The sequence below is a fragment of the Cervus canadensis genome, chromosome 18 (assembly GCF_019320065.1).
Source record: "Cervus canadensis isolate Bull #8, Minnesota chromosome 18, ASM1932006v1, whole genome shotgun sequence".
Classification (NCBI taxonomy): Eukaryota; Metazoa; Chordata; class Mammalia; order Artiodactyla; family Cervidae; genus Cervus; species Cervus canadensis.
The window spans coordinates 54,217,033-54,232,949 of record NC_057403.1 but is presented as its reverse complement, the minus strand read 5'-3'; the positions used below and the strand labels follow the sequence as shown (position 1 = coordinate 54,232,949).

General features: G+C 43.4%; 1 protein-coding gene and 1 non-coding gene across 2 annotated transcripts in view; one reads left to right on the top strand and one right to left on the bottom strand.

Annotated features, from left to right (window-relative positions):
* The window catches only part of USP10 (ubiquitin specific peptidase 10), a 67,010-nt gene that overhangs the window by 28,720 nt on the left and 22,373 nt on the right, over positions 1-15,917 (top strand). Inside the window, exons 2-4 of the mRNA XM_043435421.1 lie at positions 4,947-5,015; positions 9,443-9,503; positions 13,894-14,940. Coding sequence (XP_043291356.1) covers positions 4,947-5,015; positions 9,443-9,503; positions 13,894-14,940 — 1,177 coding nt within the window. The remainder of the gene's footprint in view (positions 1-4,946; positions 5,016-9,442; positions 9,504-13,893; positions 14,941-15,917) is intronic.
* On the bottom strand, positions 10,335-10,437 carry LOC122421774. The gene has a single exon (XR_006263591.1). It is a non-coding gene; the product is annotated as a U6 spliceosomal RNA (small nuclear RNA).

The following is a 15,917-nucleotide window of genomic DNA, read 5'->3' as shown; positions in this document are numbered from 1 at the left end:
AGTATTCTTGCCTTGAGAACCCCATGAACAGTATGAAAAGGCAAAATGATATGACACTGAAAGATGTCTCCAGATTGGTAAGTTGCCCACTATGCTACTAGAGAATAGTGGAGAAATAACACCAGAAAGAATGAAGAGACAGAGCCAAATTGAAAACAACGCCCTATTGTGGATGTGACTGGTGATGGAAGTAAAGTCCTATAATGTAAAGAACAATGTTGCATGGGAACCTGGAATGTTAGATACATGAATCAAGGTAAATTGGAAGTGGTCAAACAGGAGATGGCAAGAGTGAACATTAACATTTTAGGAATCAGAGAACTAAAATGGACTGGAATGGGCGAATTCAACTCAGATGACCATTATGTCTACTACTGTGTGCAGGAATCCCTTAGAAGAAAGGGAGTAGCCATTATAATCAACAAGAGGGTCCGAAATGCAGTCAGTACTTGGGCACCATCTCAAAAATGGCAGAATGATCTCTCTTTGTTTCCAAGGCAAACCATTCAATATCACAGTAATCCAAGTAATCCCCAATAATGCTGAAGAAGCTGAAGTTGAATGGTTCTATGAAGACCTACAAGACCTCCTAGAACTGACACTCAAAAAAGATGTCCTTTTCATTGTAGGGGACTGGAATGCCAAAGTAGGAGTCAAGAGATACCTGGAGTAACAGGCAAATTTGACCTTGGAGTACAAAATGAAGCAGGGCAAAAGGCTAACAGAGAGCCACAATCACAGAAAACTAACCAAACATCACATGGACCACAGCCTTGTCTAACTCTATGAAACTATGAGCCGTGCCGTGTAGGGCCACCCAAGATGGATGGATCATGGTGGAGAGTTCTGTTAAAATGTGGTCCACTGGAGAAGGGAATGGCAAACCACTTCAGTATTCTTGCCTTGAGAACCCCATGAACAGTATGAAAAGGCAAAAAGATATGACACTGAAAGATACACATGGACATCATCAGATGGTCAATACCAAAATCAGATTGATTATATTCTTTGCAGCCAAAGATGTAGACGCTCTATACAGTCAGCAAAAACAAGACTGGGAGCTGACTGTGGCTCAGATCATGAACTCCTTGTTGCAAAATTGAGACTTTAATTGAAGAAAGTAGGGAAAACTGCTAGACCATTCAGGTATGACCTAAGTCAAATCCCTTACCATTATACAGGAAGTGACAAATAGATTCAAGGGATTAGACCTGATAGACAGAGTGCCTGAAGAACTGTGGACGGTTTGTGAAACTGTACAGGAGGCAGTGATCAAGACCATCCCCAAGAAAAGAAATGCAGAAAGGCAAAATGGCTGTCTGAGGAGGCCTTACAAATAGCTGTGAAAAGAAGAGATGCGAAAGGCAAAGGAGAAAAGGAAACATACACCCATTTGAATGCAGAGTTCCAAAGAATAGCAAGGAGAGATAAGAAAGCCTTCCTCAGTGATCAGTGCAAAGAAATAGAGGGAAACAATAGAATGGGAAAGACTAGAGATCTCTTTAAAAAAAATGAATGATACCAAGGGAACATTTCAGGAAAGATGGGCACAATAAAGGACAGAAATGGCATGGACCTAACAGAAGCAGAAGGTGTTAAGAGGAGGTGGTAAGAACACACAGAAGAACTATACAAAAAAGATCTTCATGACCCAGATAACCATGATGGTGTGATCACTCACCTAGAGCCAGACATCCTGGAATGTGAAGTCAAGTGGGCCTTAGGAAGCATCACTACAAACAAAGCTCGTGGAGATTGTAATGGAATTCCAGTTGAGCTATTTCAAATCCTAAAAGATGATACTGTGAAAGTGCTGCACTCAATATGCCAGCAAATTTGGAAAACTCATCAGTGGCTACAGGACTGGAAAAGGTCAGTTTTCATTCCAATCCCAAAGAAAGGCAATGCCAAAGAATGCTCAAACTACCGCACAATTGCACTCATCTCACATGCTAGCAAAGTAATGCTCACAATTCTCCAAGCCAGGCTTCAACATTATGTGAACCGTGAACTTCAGATGTTCAAGCTGGTTTTAGAAAAGGCAGAGGAACCAGAGATCAAATTGCCAACATCCTCTGGATCGTTGAAAAAGCAAGAGAGTTCCAGAAAAACATCTCCCTCTGCTTTATTGACTACACCAAAGTCTTTGACTGTGTGGATCACAACAAACTGTGGAAAATTCTGAAAGAGATGGGAATACCAGACCACCTTAACTGCCTTCTGAGAAATCTGTGTGCAGGTCAGGAAGCAACAGTTAGAACTGGACATGGAACAACAGACTGGTTCCAGATAGGGAAAGGAGTACGTCAGGGTTGTATATTGTCACCTTGCTTGTTTAACTGACATGCAGAGTACATCATGCGAAATGCCAGGCTGGATGAAGCACAACCTGGATCAAGATTGCTGGGAGAAATATCAATAACCTCAGATATGCAAATGACACCACCTTTATGGCAGAAAGCGAAGAAAAACTAAAGCCGCTTGAGAGTGAAAAAGTTGGCTTAAAACTCAACATTCGGAAAACTAAGATCATGCCATCTGGTCCCATCACTTCATGGCAAATAGATGGGGAAACAATGGGAACAGTGAGAGACATTATTTCCTTGGGTTCCAAACTCACTGCAGATGGTGACTGCAGCCATGAAATTAAAAGACGCTTGCTCCTTGGAAGAAAAGCTATGACCAAACTAGATAGCATATTAAAAAGCAGAGACATTACTTTGCCAACAAAGGTCCGTCTAGTCAAAGCTGTGGTTTTTCCAATAGTCAGTCATGTATGGTTGTGAGAGTTGGACTATAAAGAAAGCTGAGTGCTGAAGAATTGATCCTTTTGACCTGTGGTGTTGGAGAAGACTGTTGGGAATCCCTTGAACTGCAAGGAGATCCAACCAGTCCATCCTAAAGGAGATCAGTCCTGAATATTCATTGGAAGGACTGATGTTGAAGCTGAAACTCCAATACTTTGGCCACCTGATGGGAAGAAATGACTCATTGGAAAAGACCCTGATGCTGAGAAAGGTTGAAGACGGGAGGAGAAGGGGATGACAGAGGATGAGATGGTTAGATAGCATCACCAACTAGATGGACATGAGTTTGAGCAAGCTCTGGGAGTTGGTGATTGACAGGGAAGCCTGGCGTGCTTGGGTTGCAAAGAGTCAGATGTGACTGAGCAACTGAACTGAAGCATTCTGATGGTTGACCATGAGGTTTGTTCCTGCAGACTGGTGGAAGGCTTGCTGGGTCATGGTTCCTCCCCTTCCTCTTCATTGACATGATTTTATTGAATCATTTGAAATTTTAGTTCTCTTACTGGATTGACCAATTTCTGTTTTTTTAAAAAGACTTTAGATTGTATGGAAACTCAAATAAGAAAGTATACATAGAAGTGTGATTTCAATGAGTATTTCATTTATTTTTATCTTTCCAAGAGAAATCCAGCCTGAAGAGAAAAGCTTAGCAATTCTTTAAGAACATTCACTTCTTATCCTAATGTGTCTTCCCCACATTGTGAATTAAACAGCCGCTCAGAAGGTAGCGTGGATCTCTTTTACGTGGACAGCATTCCTGTTGTTGGCATTAAATAAAGCAGCATGAGTCTTCCTTCATGTTTGCTTGGGCTTCACGTCTACAGTATCGATCATCTTTTGGATCCTGCTTGTTTGTTACTGCTTTTGTATCCCTTGAATGCATTTTCTGGAATTCTTAAGCAGCCCACCTCCACCCATCCCAAGTGTGTATGAGAGTCAGAATTATTTTGCCTTTTGCACTTGAGTAGTAAACTATAGAATAGAATTCTATGAAAACAAAAAGAAATACTTTTTTTCTTGGAACTTTCATAGCATTGCTGTCTTACAGTATTGATCTTGGTTCTTTAAGATCGTCTGTTGAGCTTGTAAATTTAGTAATTTAAATTTAATAATCCTTTGATTTCTTTGAATACTTCCTTGTTCTCGCTTCCTTTTTTCCTTGACAGTCTGCTTATTTTACCTGTTAGAATTTCTTTCATGATACAGATTAGAATTTTAACTTCTTTTCTGTTTCCTATGTTTTGTTTACACAGATTCATTTCCCCCTGTTTTAATAGTAACCCTCTTTATTCCTGTTTATTGCCGCCTCTCATGTCTTTTGATTTTTTGTTGTCCATTCATATTCAAGAACTGAAATCATTAATTTTTTGGTGGATGTGTTTCCTAGGCACATGGGAAGTTTACTGTTTCTCTAACAGGCTTTCCCTGTGAAGCTCCGCCCCCGCCCCCTGCAAAGTTCCCTTGTTCCTTTTTGTAATGATTCCTTCCTCCGACCTTGAAGCCATGGATCTGTTTTCTGTCCTTAGCTTGTGGCCTTGTAAGTCTGATGCTTCTCTTAGTGTGATGCTTTAGAGAGTCATTGATTAGTAGTTCATCATGTTCATGTATCATGTCAACCTCTTGATATAGATTTGGCTTCTTTTCAGTTTCTGGTGGTTATGAGTACAGTTGCTGTAAATTTCAGCATACAGGGTTTTTTTGTTTTTTTTGTGTGTGTGTGTGGACATTGTTCTTCATTTCTCTTTGGTAAGTGCTTAGGAGTAGGCTTGCTGGGTTGTGTGGTAAGTAAACTTTATAAGGAACTGCCACCCTTTTTTTTCCCCTGAGTTGCTATGCCTTTCTGCATCCCTAGTTGCTTCACATCCTTGCTGGTAGTTGGTATTGTCTGGAACATTTTCCCCCATCATAAGGCCCATCATTTTGATTTTCTTCCATAAAATCGTAAGGTTTTTATCTAGACTTAAAGATCTCTCTGCAGTGGGACTATAAAGGAGCACCAGACAGCGTTGTCTGTTTACTGGGGAAAGGGTCTTGGGGGTTCTGGCTAATTATTTATAGGATTGATGTAACACTTTTTTCTGAAACTGTATGATTTGTGTATGTTATGGGATCTGTGATTCTTTTTTTTTTTCTTCCCAGTATATTTTTGGAGATTTTAGCCCTGATGAATTCAATCAGTTCTTTGTGACTCCTCGCGCTTCAGTTGAGGTAAGACAAAATTTTGTTTTATTGAGTGCATGCATAGATTTAATTGATGATTATGTTTTAGATCTGTTGTTATTGTTGTTGTTTTATTTATGCCTTTTAAATAGGAATTCCAATGTACAGAAAAGTGTGGAGGCTAACATGAAAAAAATGACTGGACCCACCCATTGGATTTGACTACTGCTATACTTGTAAATAGCAAAACATTACAGAGACAGTTGAAGCTTCCGTTGTATACTCTCATTCCCCTTATTCCCCAGAAATACTGAAACTCTGCCAAAAATGCACAGTACGTTTTGTTTTCTGGCTGTGATTTTCACCTCTTTACTGTGCATGTACTGTGCACTGTTGATTGTTTGGTGAAAAATGTCTCATCAGGGGCTTCCCCAGGGGCTCAGTAGTAAAGAATCTGCCTGCGATGCAGGAGATGTGGGTTTGATCCCTGGGTCAGGAAGATTCCCCTAGAAAAGGAAATGGCAACCCACTCTAGTATTCTTACCTGAGAAATTCCATGGACAGAGGAGCCTGGTGGGCTACAGCCCATGGGGTTGCAGAAGAGCCCTGACTTGTGACTAAACAACAGCAATAAAGTGGTATCATACTGTATTCATCATTTTGTAGTTCGTTTATTTTAAGCTAAATATTCTTTAGATTTATTTGGACATTTTGTTCTTGTTCTTTGATTTTAATTGTTAAATTTTATTTTTTTGGCTGTGCCCTGTGGATCTTAGTTCCCTGAGCAGGGAATGAACTTGGGTGCCCACAGCAGTGAAAGCGCAGAGTCCTAACTACTGAATTGCCAGGAAATTCCCCATTAATTGTTCAATATTGAGCTTACCTGTTTTCATGTTGAGGGGGACTATCTAGGTCTTCAGTTCTTCCATTATTATAGAAATGTGGCAGTAATCATATTTTGTTATGTCTCCTCATGCTCGTCTGTGGGTTTCTCCAAGAAATACTCCTAGGAATGGAATTTTGGTGCCCTGCAAGGAATAAGCATCTTCAGCGCGTCTGCTTTCTAAGTGGTTGTCACAGTCTGCACTCCCATCACTCGTGCATGAGAGTTTTTGTTGTTGTTCAGTCACTCAGTCATGTCATACTGTTTGTGACCCCATGGACTGCAGCACACCAGGCCTCCCTGTCCCTTACTTACCATCTCCCGAAGTTTGCCCGAGTTCTTGTCCATTGCATCGGTGATGCCATCCAGCCACTCATCCTCTGATGCCCTCTTCTCCTCCTGCCCTCGATCTTTCCCAGCAGCAGGGACTTTTCCACTTTTCTATTGAGTCAGCTGTTTTCATCAGATGACCAAAATACTGGAGCTTCAACTTCAGCATCAGTCCTTCCAACCAGTATTCAGGATTGATTTTTCTTAAGATTGACTGGTTTGATCTCCTTGCTGTCCAAGGGACTTTCAGGATCCTCTCTTCTCCAGCACCACAGTTTGAAGGGATCAGTTCTTTGGTGTTCTGCCTTCTTTATGGTCCAGCTCTCACAACTCTACATGACTGCTGGGAAGATCATAGCCTTGACTATATGAATCTTTTAGATCCCATTAAAAAGAAAAATTTTTGAGAATTCCCAGTATGCTGTGCTCAGATGTTCTGATTGTGTCCAGCTTTTTTTTGACCCCATGGACTGTAGCCTGCTAGGCTCCTCTGTCCATGAGATTTCCCAGGCAAGAATACTGGAGTGGGCTGCCATTTCCCTCTCCAGGGAATCTTCTCAACCCAGGGATCGAACCCGCGTCTCTTATGTAAGTCTCTTGTATTGACACTTGGATTCTTTACCACTAGTGTCTCCTGGGAATCCCCATTCTCAGTATAGACATACTTAAAATTTTTGTTAATCTGATGGAGTAAGTGGATTTTTGTTGTTTTAATTTACATCTCCCAGATTACAAACATTTGAGCACCATTACATTACTTTCACATGTCCATTGGCAGTGTAGATTTCTGCTTCTGTTAATTACCTGTTCTATATCTTTTGTCCATATTTTTATCAAATGGCTTGTCTTTTTCTTATTGATTTGTAGGGTTAATCTTTGGGAGTACATTTTAAAGTTTTAATGTCATGTATTTTTTTTCCTCATAGTTTGTAGATTTTTTTTTTTTTTAATTTTTTATTAGTTGGAGGCTAATTACTTCACATAGTTTGTAGATTTTTAAAAATCTCTTTTAAGAAGTTTTTTCCTTCCCTGAGGTCATAAAGACATTTAAAAAGTTTTTAAAGTTTTTGTTTTCACTTTGGTATGTAATTAAACTTGAGATTGTAGTGTTGAGTGTGTGTGTGTATGGTATTGGTGGTGGGGATCTAACCTCTCATCCCATTGCAGCAGCAAAAAGATTTAAAAATATTACCTTCTTATTGAAGGTCCTGAGTATTGACCTCACAATATGGTAGCACTGTTTTCAGAGTAAGTTGGTTTGGTTTTGTATCTAATACAAATAAATTTCAGCTTTTTCTGTTGCTCAGTTTCCTTTGTGAGATTTTGTATTTTTGCTTAAAAAATTCTCTATTCTTATAAGTAACTATATAATTAAAGAGAGAACTTTGAACAATTCTTGCAGTTTTATTCTGCTGCATTTCTATTACATCCAGTTACCACAAAGGGGTATCTTAGAGGTGATGGAGGTTTGCTGCGTTAGAGGCACCATATGCAGTGTATAGAGTAAAAAAAAAAATACACACGTTTTCTGTGCCTGAACTCATTCTGGCATTCAGTAATTCCCAGTTATGCACTTACTAGGTTAACAAACCAAAGTAAGTGTTTTAAACACACTGAACAGAAAACAGCAGTATGGCCCTGGGGCATGCCGGGGGCTCTGTTTTCAGACCCTGGCTCTCCTACTCCCTAGATTGTGTGTGAGTACAGTGTGATTTCAAAAAACAAGACTTTGAGTGCCTTACAACTTAGATTTTTATCACCAGGGGGCACCCTAGTGTCATCAGTGGAGTAAAGGCTATGTCTGGGAGTTTGCTGTCTTCTGTGACTGCAGAGGGATGTCATCTTGAGTTGTGGCTTTCCCAGACACACTGTTTGGCTCCATGTGTCCACGCCAGTGGTAAAGGCTGGGGTACCGGATGGGAGCATTGGAGTGGTGTGTGGAATGGTCTACAGGCTCAAGTGCCGCCCACCTGGGCACAAAGTGCTTTGCCATGATGAATGCTGGAATGGCCCTGTGTGGTGAAAATATGCACTGCTCTCAAGTCCAGAAAGTGGTCAGCTCCCTTTGTTTTCTTGGGCTTCCCTGGTGGCTCAGACCGTGAAGAATCTGCTGGCAATGCAGGAGACCGGGGTTCGATCCCTTGGTCGGGAAGATCCCCTGGAGAAGCCCCATGGACAGAGGAGCCTAGCAGGCTACCGTCTAAGGGGTCACTAAGAGTGGGACACGACTGAGTGACTAGCAGTTTTGTTTTTTTAGCTTCTTATTTGTCATTAATTCTCTCAGGAGAGTACTTGGAGGGATAAGCTTTTATCTCTGAGACTGTTGCATTGACTCCCTAAGAGTCAGTAGGAAATCAGCTGAGGCAGTAGCTCTGAGACAGTTGTGGGCCTGAGCGTCTCCTGGGCGCCTCTGGACATGCCGACCCTGGGGCCCCGTCCCGGCACCCCAGGCTGTCGTACTGCCTGTGCTGGAGCGTGCAGGCTTTGAGAAGTGCTGCGGTAGAAGCCGTGTTAGGCTGTGATCCTTTTGTTCTTTTGTTCTGCCTTCAGATAGCAATTATCTGTCCATTTACTTACCCCTTTCCATTCTAAACTTTCTCATTTCAACCATTCCAGCTCCTAAGTATTATGGAATAGCCAGGAGGGGCAAACAATGGGCATATTCATACCTTCCTGCATCTTACAGAGAGCCCAGGCACTGGCCATTTTGCTGTCTCTCTCGCAAACAAGGAGTGCGATTGCCAGCTGTGTCCAGTTATTTAAGATACCCTGTCAAAAAGAGAGCTGTGATTCTCAGGCTTCTCTTTCCAGCTGCTTTGTTCACTGTCCCCAGGCTTGGTTCCTGCCTGTGGCTGAGTGGACGTGTAGTGATGGTGAACAACGTGTGCAGATGGCCACTGGTCAGTGGACAAAGACAAGCGTTTATATGCTATTTGATGTGCACTCTGCAACTCCTGTGAAACAGAGGGTGTGTCGTGAGCCTTTTGTAGCTGGTTGACATGGCCATTGGAGCCCGTTTTTTATTTTTTGCCTCATTTTCGGATCTGTTTGATAGCAATCAGTATTGGAAAGCATTCTGATGGTGTTTTAAAATGAAGATGTTTAATCTTACTGTCTCCCCATCTGTGTTATTTTGTTAAAAATAGTGTTATGAGAAGTTGCATGGATAAATAGCCTTTTAATGACGGTTGCTTTAATGAAATAGCATGTGTTGAACTTTAACAATTTGTTGAGTTAAACTCTTTTCCCCTTCCCTGGGCAGCTTCCTCCATACGGCGGGACAGTTCTGTGTGGCGCACAGGCTGCTGGTGACCTCCCCGACGGTAAGCCCTGCCCTCTGCTCCCCAGTGCACGCGCTGCGGGTGCAGGCTTCCTTCCTTTCCTTTCCTGCTTGATGTTTTTGCTGTAAACTCCAGTAGCTTTAATCACCAAACCACTTTGGCTAATGAATTAAAGTTTATTCTGTGCTTCAGAGTGTCAGACTTCCAAGGTGAGTTTTGGAAATAATTGCTCATTTCTGTTTGTTTTGTAAGAATCCTCTGGCACAGGAGTACCCTTCACAGCCAAGGCTGTCTGTGTGGGTTCTGGAGTGGGCTCTCTGTTGAGTGCACCGGCTGTTGGGCCCAGAGCTGGCAAGTCTCTGAGTACGTGCCTTCCACCCGGCTCAGTGGCAGCTCGTTTCTCTTGTCCTGAGTTTGCGGCTATGTCCACGCCTGTCATCAAGGCTCTTGGGAATTCAGGTGACCTCTTCACCTCCTGTCCTGTTATGACTGAGTAGCTGGCTGTCTCTGTCCCAGACACTGAGCTGATCACTGGGGGTGATGCTTACTGAGTTGCAGCCTTCTCATGTATGTCACAGTGTCACTAACAGTAGGGTCCTCTCGTCTTGCTGGCTGCCACTGCACGTGTCAAACCTGTCTGGACCGCCTTTCAGTTTGCATCGTGCTCAAGGTCCTCAGTGGCCTTGGAGAAGCTGGAAGCTGAACCTTTTCTTTGAGAGCAGTGATTTGGTTCCCTGTTTCTATAGCATGGTCAGAAAGGGTTTTATTATAATTTAGATTTAAATATAAACCTTGCAGAGACCATGTAAACTTTTTATCTACAGACAAATGAGAAAGTGATTTTTTTTTTCCATTTATTTTTATTAGTTGGAGAAAAATATGGAGCGCTTCACGAATTTGCATGTCATCCTTGCACAGGGGCCATGCTAATCTTCTCTGTATCGTTCCAATTTTAGTATATGTGCTGCCGAAGCAAGTATGAGAAAGTGATTTTATCTAAAATTATTAGCAGCTTTATAAGAAACATAAGGTAGGACAGTTCTAATGATGACTTAGGACGAGGATAAAATAAGAGATGCCAGAGGGACCCAGGCACCCTTGCTGGGCCTCCCAGCCTCTGGGGCCCCCTTGTTAATCTGTGGGTTGAGGTGCTCCCTGACTTCCAGTACTTGGCACACAGCTGCTGTGCTGCCAGTGTTTGCTTGGGCTCACAGATGTCTCGCTGTCTTCCCTGTTGTCAGAGCCCTGGTTCAGGTTGTGCCTTACCATCCTCCCAGGGGCTTTGGCTGCAGACGAAGGCTCCCCCTCCCTCTCAGACCCCCAGTGTCGCAGGGCCTCTCCCCTCTGCTCCACTCTCTCCTCCTTGCTCCCACCACGTCCCCCACCCACCCCAGGCTGGCATTCCTGCTCAGTTAACGCTTCCTGGCCGTTTCTCTCCGTTCTCCCCTCTCTCCTCTCAAGTCCATCTTTTAATCTGCCAAAAACACAGCTGCTCACACTGAGAGAAGCCAGCTTAAAGGCCCCCGTTCCCCAAGGCCTCTTCTGTCCTGTTGTGTAATTTTCATTTCTCCTACGGTGCCAGCTCACTGTCCAGTAGTCCGTGAGTCTGCCCCCCTGTTTTAGGCTGAGTTCAGCTGTGGGCGGTGGAGACCGCAGCGCATCCGCTTCTGTGTGCACGGTGCAGTGTCTGCAGAGTTGTAAACCCTCGGGAGGGTTTGGATGAGTGCTTGAGAGTAATTTGTTCTGGCACTTCCCACCACGGCCGGCTCCGCACACTCTAGGTGGGGGCTCCTAATGTGGCCTTTCTAAGTTAGTCCCCAAAGCGGGAAGTAGCCCTACCCCCTCCCCTCCCCTCCCCTCCCCAATCTGGTTATCCTGCCAGCTCCTCTGACCTCTCTGTAGTTTCTGATCCAAATAGATCTCTTTTTGTGTGTGTTGAGGAGCATTCTGTTTTTTAAATTTATTTATTTTTATTTGAAGGATCATTACAGTGTTGTGTTGGTTTCTGCCATGTACCAACACGAACCTCCCTCCCACCTCCCACCCCCTCCCACCCCTCTAGGTTGGCACAGGCCCCAGTTTGAGCTCCCTGAGTCATGCAGCAAATTCTCGTAAAGCTGTAGAGGCTTTATCTCACCCACCCTCTGCTTCGTCATTTCCATCTTTGATGTCTGTCTCCCTATAGATGTAATCCCCTGAGGCAGGGACCTTGCCTTCCTACTCTCTGTACCCCTCCCCCTTGATAATAAACACTGCACATGGCTGAGAGCGCCATGATTGTTGACCTGACTCACTGTAAGCTGATTGGAGAAGTCAACTGAGGAAGCCACTTAAGTAGTGGTTCTCAGACAGACGTGGGCATGAGCATCTCCTGGGTGCCTCTGCGCATCTCGGACTTCAGATGCCCATCTGGGCACCCCAGGCTACTGTACTGTGAGTGCTGCAGGGCACAGGCTTTGAGAGGGCCGTGTTAGGGTGTGTTTGTTGTGTTTGAGCTAATTTTCCTTCCCCCAACAAATCTCCTGCCTGATGATCCAAGTGCCCATGAGCTTGTAGGCCCTCCACCACTTTTCTAGCCCGACAGGTTGGACCTTGTCCAGACTTCTCTGCCCTGGAGTGCAGTGGATGTGTGTGTCCACAACCCGTGTTCCTGCATAAGAAAAGGAACTGAACTGTTCTGGGTAGGACTCAGCCTTGCAGCGATTTGGTCAGACTGTCCACAGTCTGGTAAATGTTTTGGTAACAACTATAGCATATCAGAATGATTCCATTAATATCACATCACATTCTGGAGTGTTGTATGTTACGATAAGATTAATGATTACGATGTAGAACGCACTGTGTCTGTCAGGAATAACCAAACTCTGCACAGGCTGCGTGGTAGAGCACATACTAACTTCACTGTGACTCCTCATGTACGTCCCAGTCTCTGAACGGCAGCCTCCCTGCTTCAGCTACATCTGTCATGGTCCACAGAGCAGCTCTGCATCCTCGCAGCCTCAGTGGATGGAGCTCCCTGGAAGCAAACTGGACAGCTCACTTTTAGGGATAATGGAGAAATACATTTCCTTTGGTGATTGTTTTCAAAATAAGGAAACCACGAATCAGTGCTCAAGGGCCAGAGGATTGAAATTGTCCTCTCGGTATCTCTATAGATGGTTAGCTGTAACCATCATCATGTTCTTTTTTCAGGAATGTTTTGCTGTCTGGCTGGTGTATTCTCCCCACTCGCAGGGTGTGTGATATCAAACCAAATGGAGAATTAGAAAACTATTTAGGGCCCTGGCCCCTCTGTGGGGCTGTTTTTTCTCCTCTAAAAATACTTCCAAAGTAAAATATATTCAGTTTTCTGAGTAGAATATGATTATTTTAGTACTGTGATTTTTTTTTTTCTTGAAATAAACGCCTTGAGAAAAAGTGGGCCTCTTGTGCTAGACTTGAGAAATCTTCAGTAGTGCATGAAAAATAAATTAAAAAACACATCCTTTCCTAACTTCAAAATGTTTAACTATTTCATCAGATGACATTGGTGTTTAGTTTCTGTTGAGAAACTCATTTGATTCTGAAACTCACCCTAATTTTCAAGATGTTATCTGTGAAAAAAATGTCCATCTTAAATGGAAAGAACGTGTGGATTGTTGTCAGTGGGGAAGAGGTATTAAAGGATTTCAAGGAGATTTTTAAAGGTTTGCAGTCCTAACTTTCTTTTGGGATTTTTGGAAGCACCGTCCTTACTCATGGAGTTAATCCAATATGAATTAATTTAGGAGAAGTCACAGGCACTCATGCAAGGCCATTTTTGGGCTTCAGTTAAGGTTGTTAATAGAAGAGTCTGGGAAATGGATAATTTGAAAGAGTGCTTTTGTATAATTCATACTTTTTGAATTATTAAATTGGACAAATTAGAGAAACCATATATACATATATATATACATATATACATATATATATATATATACATATATATATATATATAAAAAATACATAGAGAGTGTGAGCAAGCAGTGGTTTTCAAGTCCCCAAGTTGGTCATCTTGATTTTTAAAAATTAAGTTTTCCAAAATATATATGCCCTAGTCTTAGGTATAAAGTAAACTAATAAAATCAGATTGCTTTGAGGGACATGTTCAGACAGGCAGAATAGCATTTGTTTCCTATTCATAGTTTCATTTTAATTTCTACCTTAACTACCGTGAGTACAAAATGGATACCAGCTTCTGTATTTCATATCTTCAAACTAAATACAATTTTGTGGTTATTATTTATTTCAGCAGATTACTTATTTAGCACAAATTAAATGTTATAGCTTTGTTAATTACTGTAAGATTTTAAGGTTTCAGTTTCAAAAAGAAATAATTACTGAGACTTTCATAAGTTGTATAGCTGTGTTCTTAACTAGTGGGATATTTACTGATCATTTTCTTTCTAAACAGGGCACGACTATCAGAGAATTGAATTTGGTGTTAATGAAGTAATTGAACCCAGTGACACTTTGCCGAGAACTCCCAGCTACAGTATTTCAAGCACATTGAATCCTCAGGCCCCTGAATTTATCCTTAGCTGCACAACTTCCAAAAAGCTCCCTGATGACATTGATAAGGAAGTGAACTACAGCTCCGCCAACTGCCAGTACCCGGGCCCTGCCCTTGCCCTGGATGGCGGCTCTCATGCCGAGGCGGAAGCTTTAGAGAACGATGGTGTTTCGGGTGGTCTTGGACAAAGGGAGCGTAAGAAGAAGAAAAAACGTCCCCCTGGATATTACAGTTACTTGAAAGACGGTGGCGAGGGTGAACCTTCGGCGGAAGCCCTGGTCAATGGCCACGCCGGCCCAGCAGTCCCCAACAGTGTAGGCGCCGAGGACGCAGACTTGATGGGGGATGTGCCCATGGCAGGAACCCTCCGGACTTGGGGCAGCCCTCAGGATGCCACGGACTTTGTCAGCGACGCCGGGCCTGCTGGGGCTTTCCCCGGAGCCCTGGACAGCGGGGCCAGGACTGCAGGGCAGCCCGAGGTCTGCCCCGGGGCCAACTCAGAGGCCTCCTGCCTCCCTGCCGAGGCCGGCAGGGACACCCTGTTGAGGACAGCTGTGGCTCAGCCCTCCGTGGGGACTGATACTACTGAGAACCTTGGAGTCACTAATGGACAAATACTTGAATCCTTGGGTGAGGGCACAGCTGCCAATGGGGTGGAGTTGCACACTGTGGAGAGCTCGGACTCGGACCCCGCCAAGGCCGAGAGCGCCCCACCTCCTGCGGATGCCCCGGCCTCCGCAGCGGGCACTGTGCCTGCCAGTCAGCCTGCCAAGTCGTGGGCCAGTCTTTTTCATGATTCTAAGCCCTCTTCCTCTTCCTCACCTGTGGTTTCTGTGGAAACTAAGTATTCCCCTCCCGCCACGTCTCCCCTGGTCTCTGAAAAGCAGGCGGAAGTCAAGGAAGGGCTGGTTCCAGTTTCAGAGGATCCTGTAGCCATAAAGATTGCAGGTATAGTTCAAAAGATAGAGGTCTGAGGCCAAGATGGGAGCAGACAGTCTGTGTTCAAATGAATTTCTGAACAATACCTGTGCCTTATGTGTCACTGAAAGTAAAATGACATATGAGCAGAATGGGGTGGGGAGGGATATCTTACTTTTACATTAAGTGGAAAATCCATGTCCGTTATCAGTCATTTTCTGTTGACATTTACATTTCCACGTCTTGCCTTCTGACCAAGTAATTGTGCTCCCTTGTGTGACTAATGGATAGTCCTGTCTGTGTTCCAGTTATTACAACCTCGGGGTCGTAATCCCTGAGGATTCTACTAACTTTGGAGTTATTTCTTAGGATATAAGAAAGTATTGGTTTTTTTTCTTTTTAATGCGTGTATTGTATTGAGTAAATGGATTTTATTCAGTTTTAGCACAGCAAGGCCAACTCGACTGGAAAAGAAAAACTGCAACAGTTTGGCCTGAAGTTAATGTTTCATTTGCTATGCTAAGGCTCAGAAGGTAGGGCCAGTTCACAATAAAACTGTAAAGCCTCATGGCTTCTGTTTCTAAAGTTAAAGTGGGAAGTCAGAGGCAGGAGCGTGTATGTTTTTACACATGACTAAGAAGCTGGGGCTGTTTCTCAGGATTCATTATCCAAAGAGTACCAGTAGCCAGCACTTCAGATTCTTACCCCATTAGCCCAGTTAAAATGAACTGTCTTTTTTTTTAGTTTATTGGCTGCATTGGGTGTGTGTTGCTGCTTGAGGTTTTTCTAGTTCGGAGAGCAGGGGCTACTGTCTGGATGTGATCATGCTTCTTATTTTGGTGGCTTCTCTTGTTGCAGAGCACAGGCTCTATAGTGAGGGCTTAGTGACTCAGATGGTAAAGCATCTGCCTGCAATGAGGGAGACCCAGGTTCTATCCCTGGTTTGGGATGATCCCCTGGAGAAGGAAATGGCAACCTGCTCCAGTACACTTGCCTGGAAAATTCCA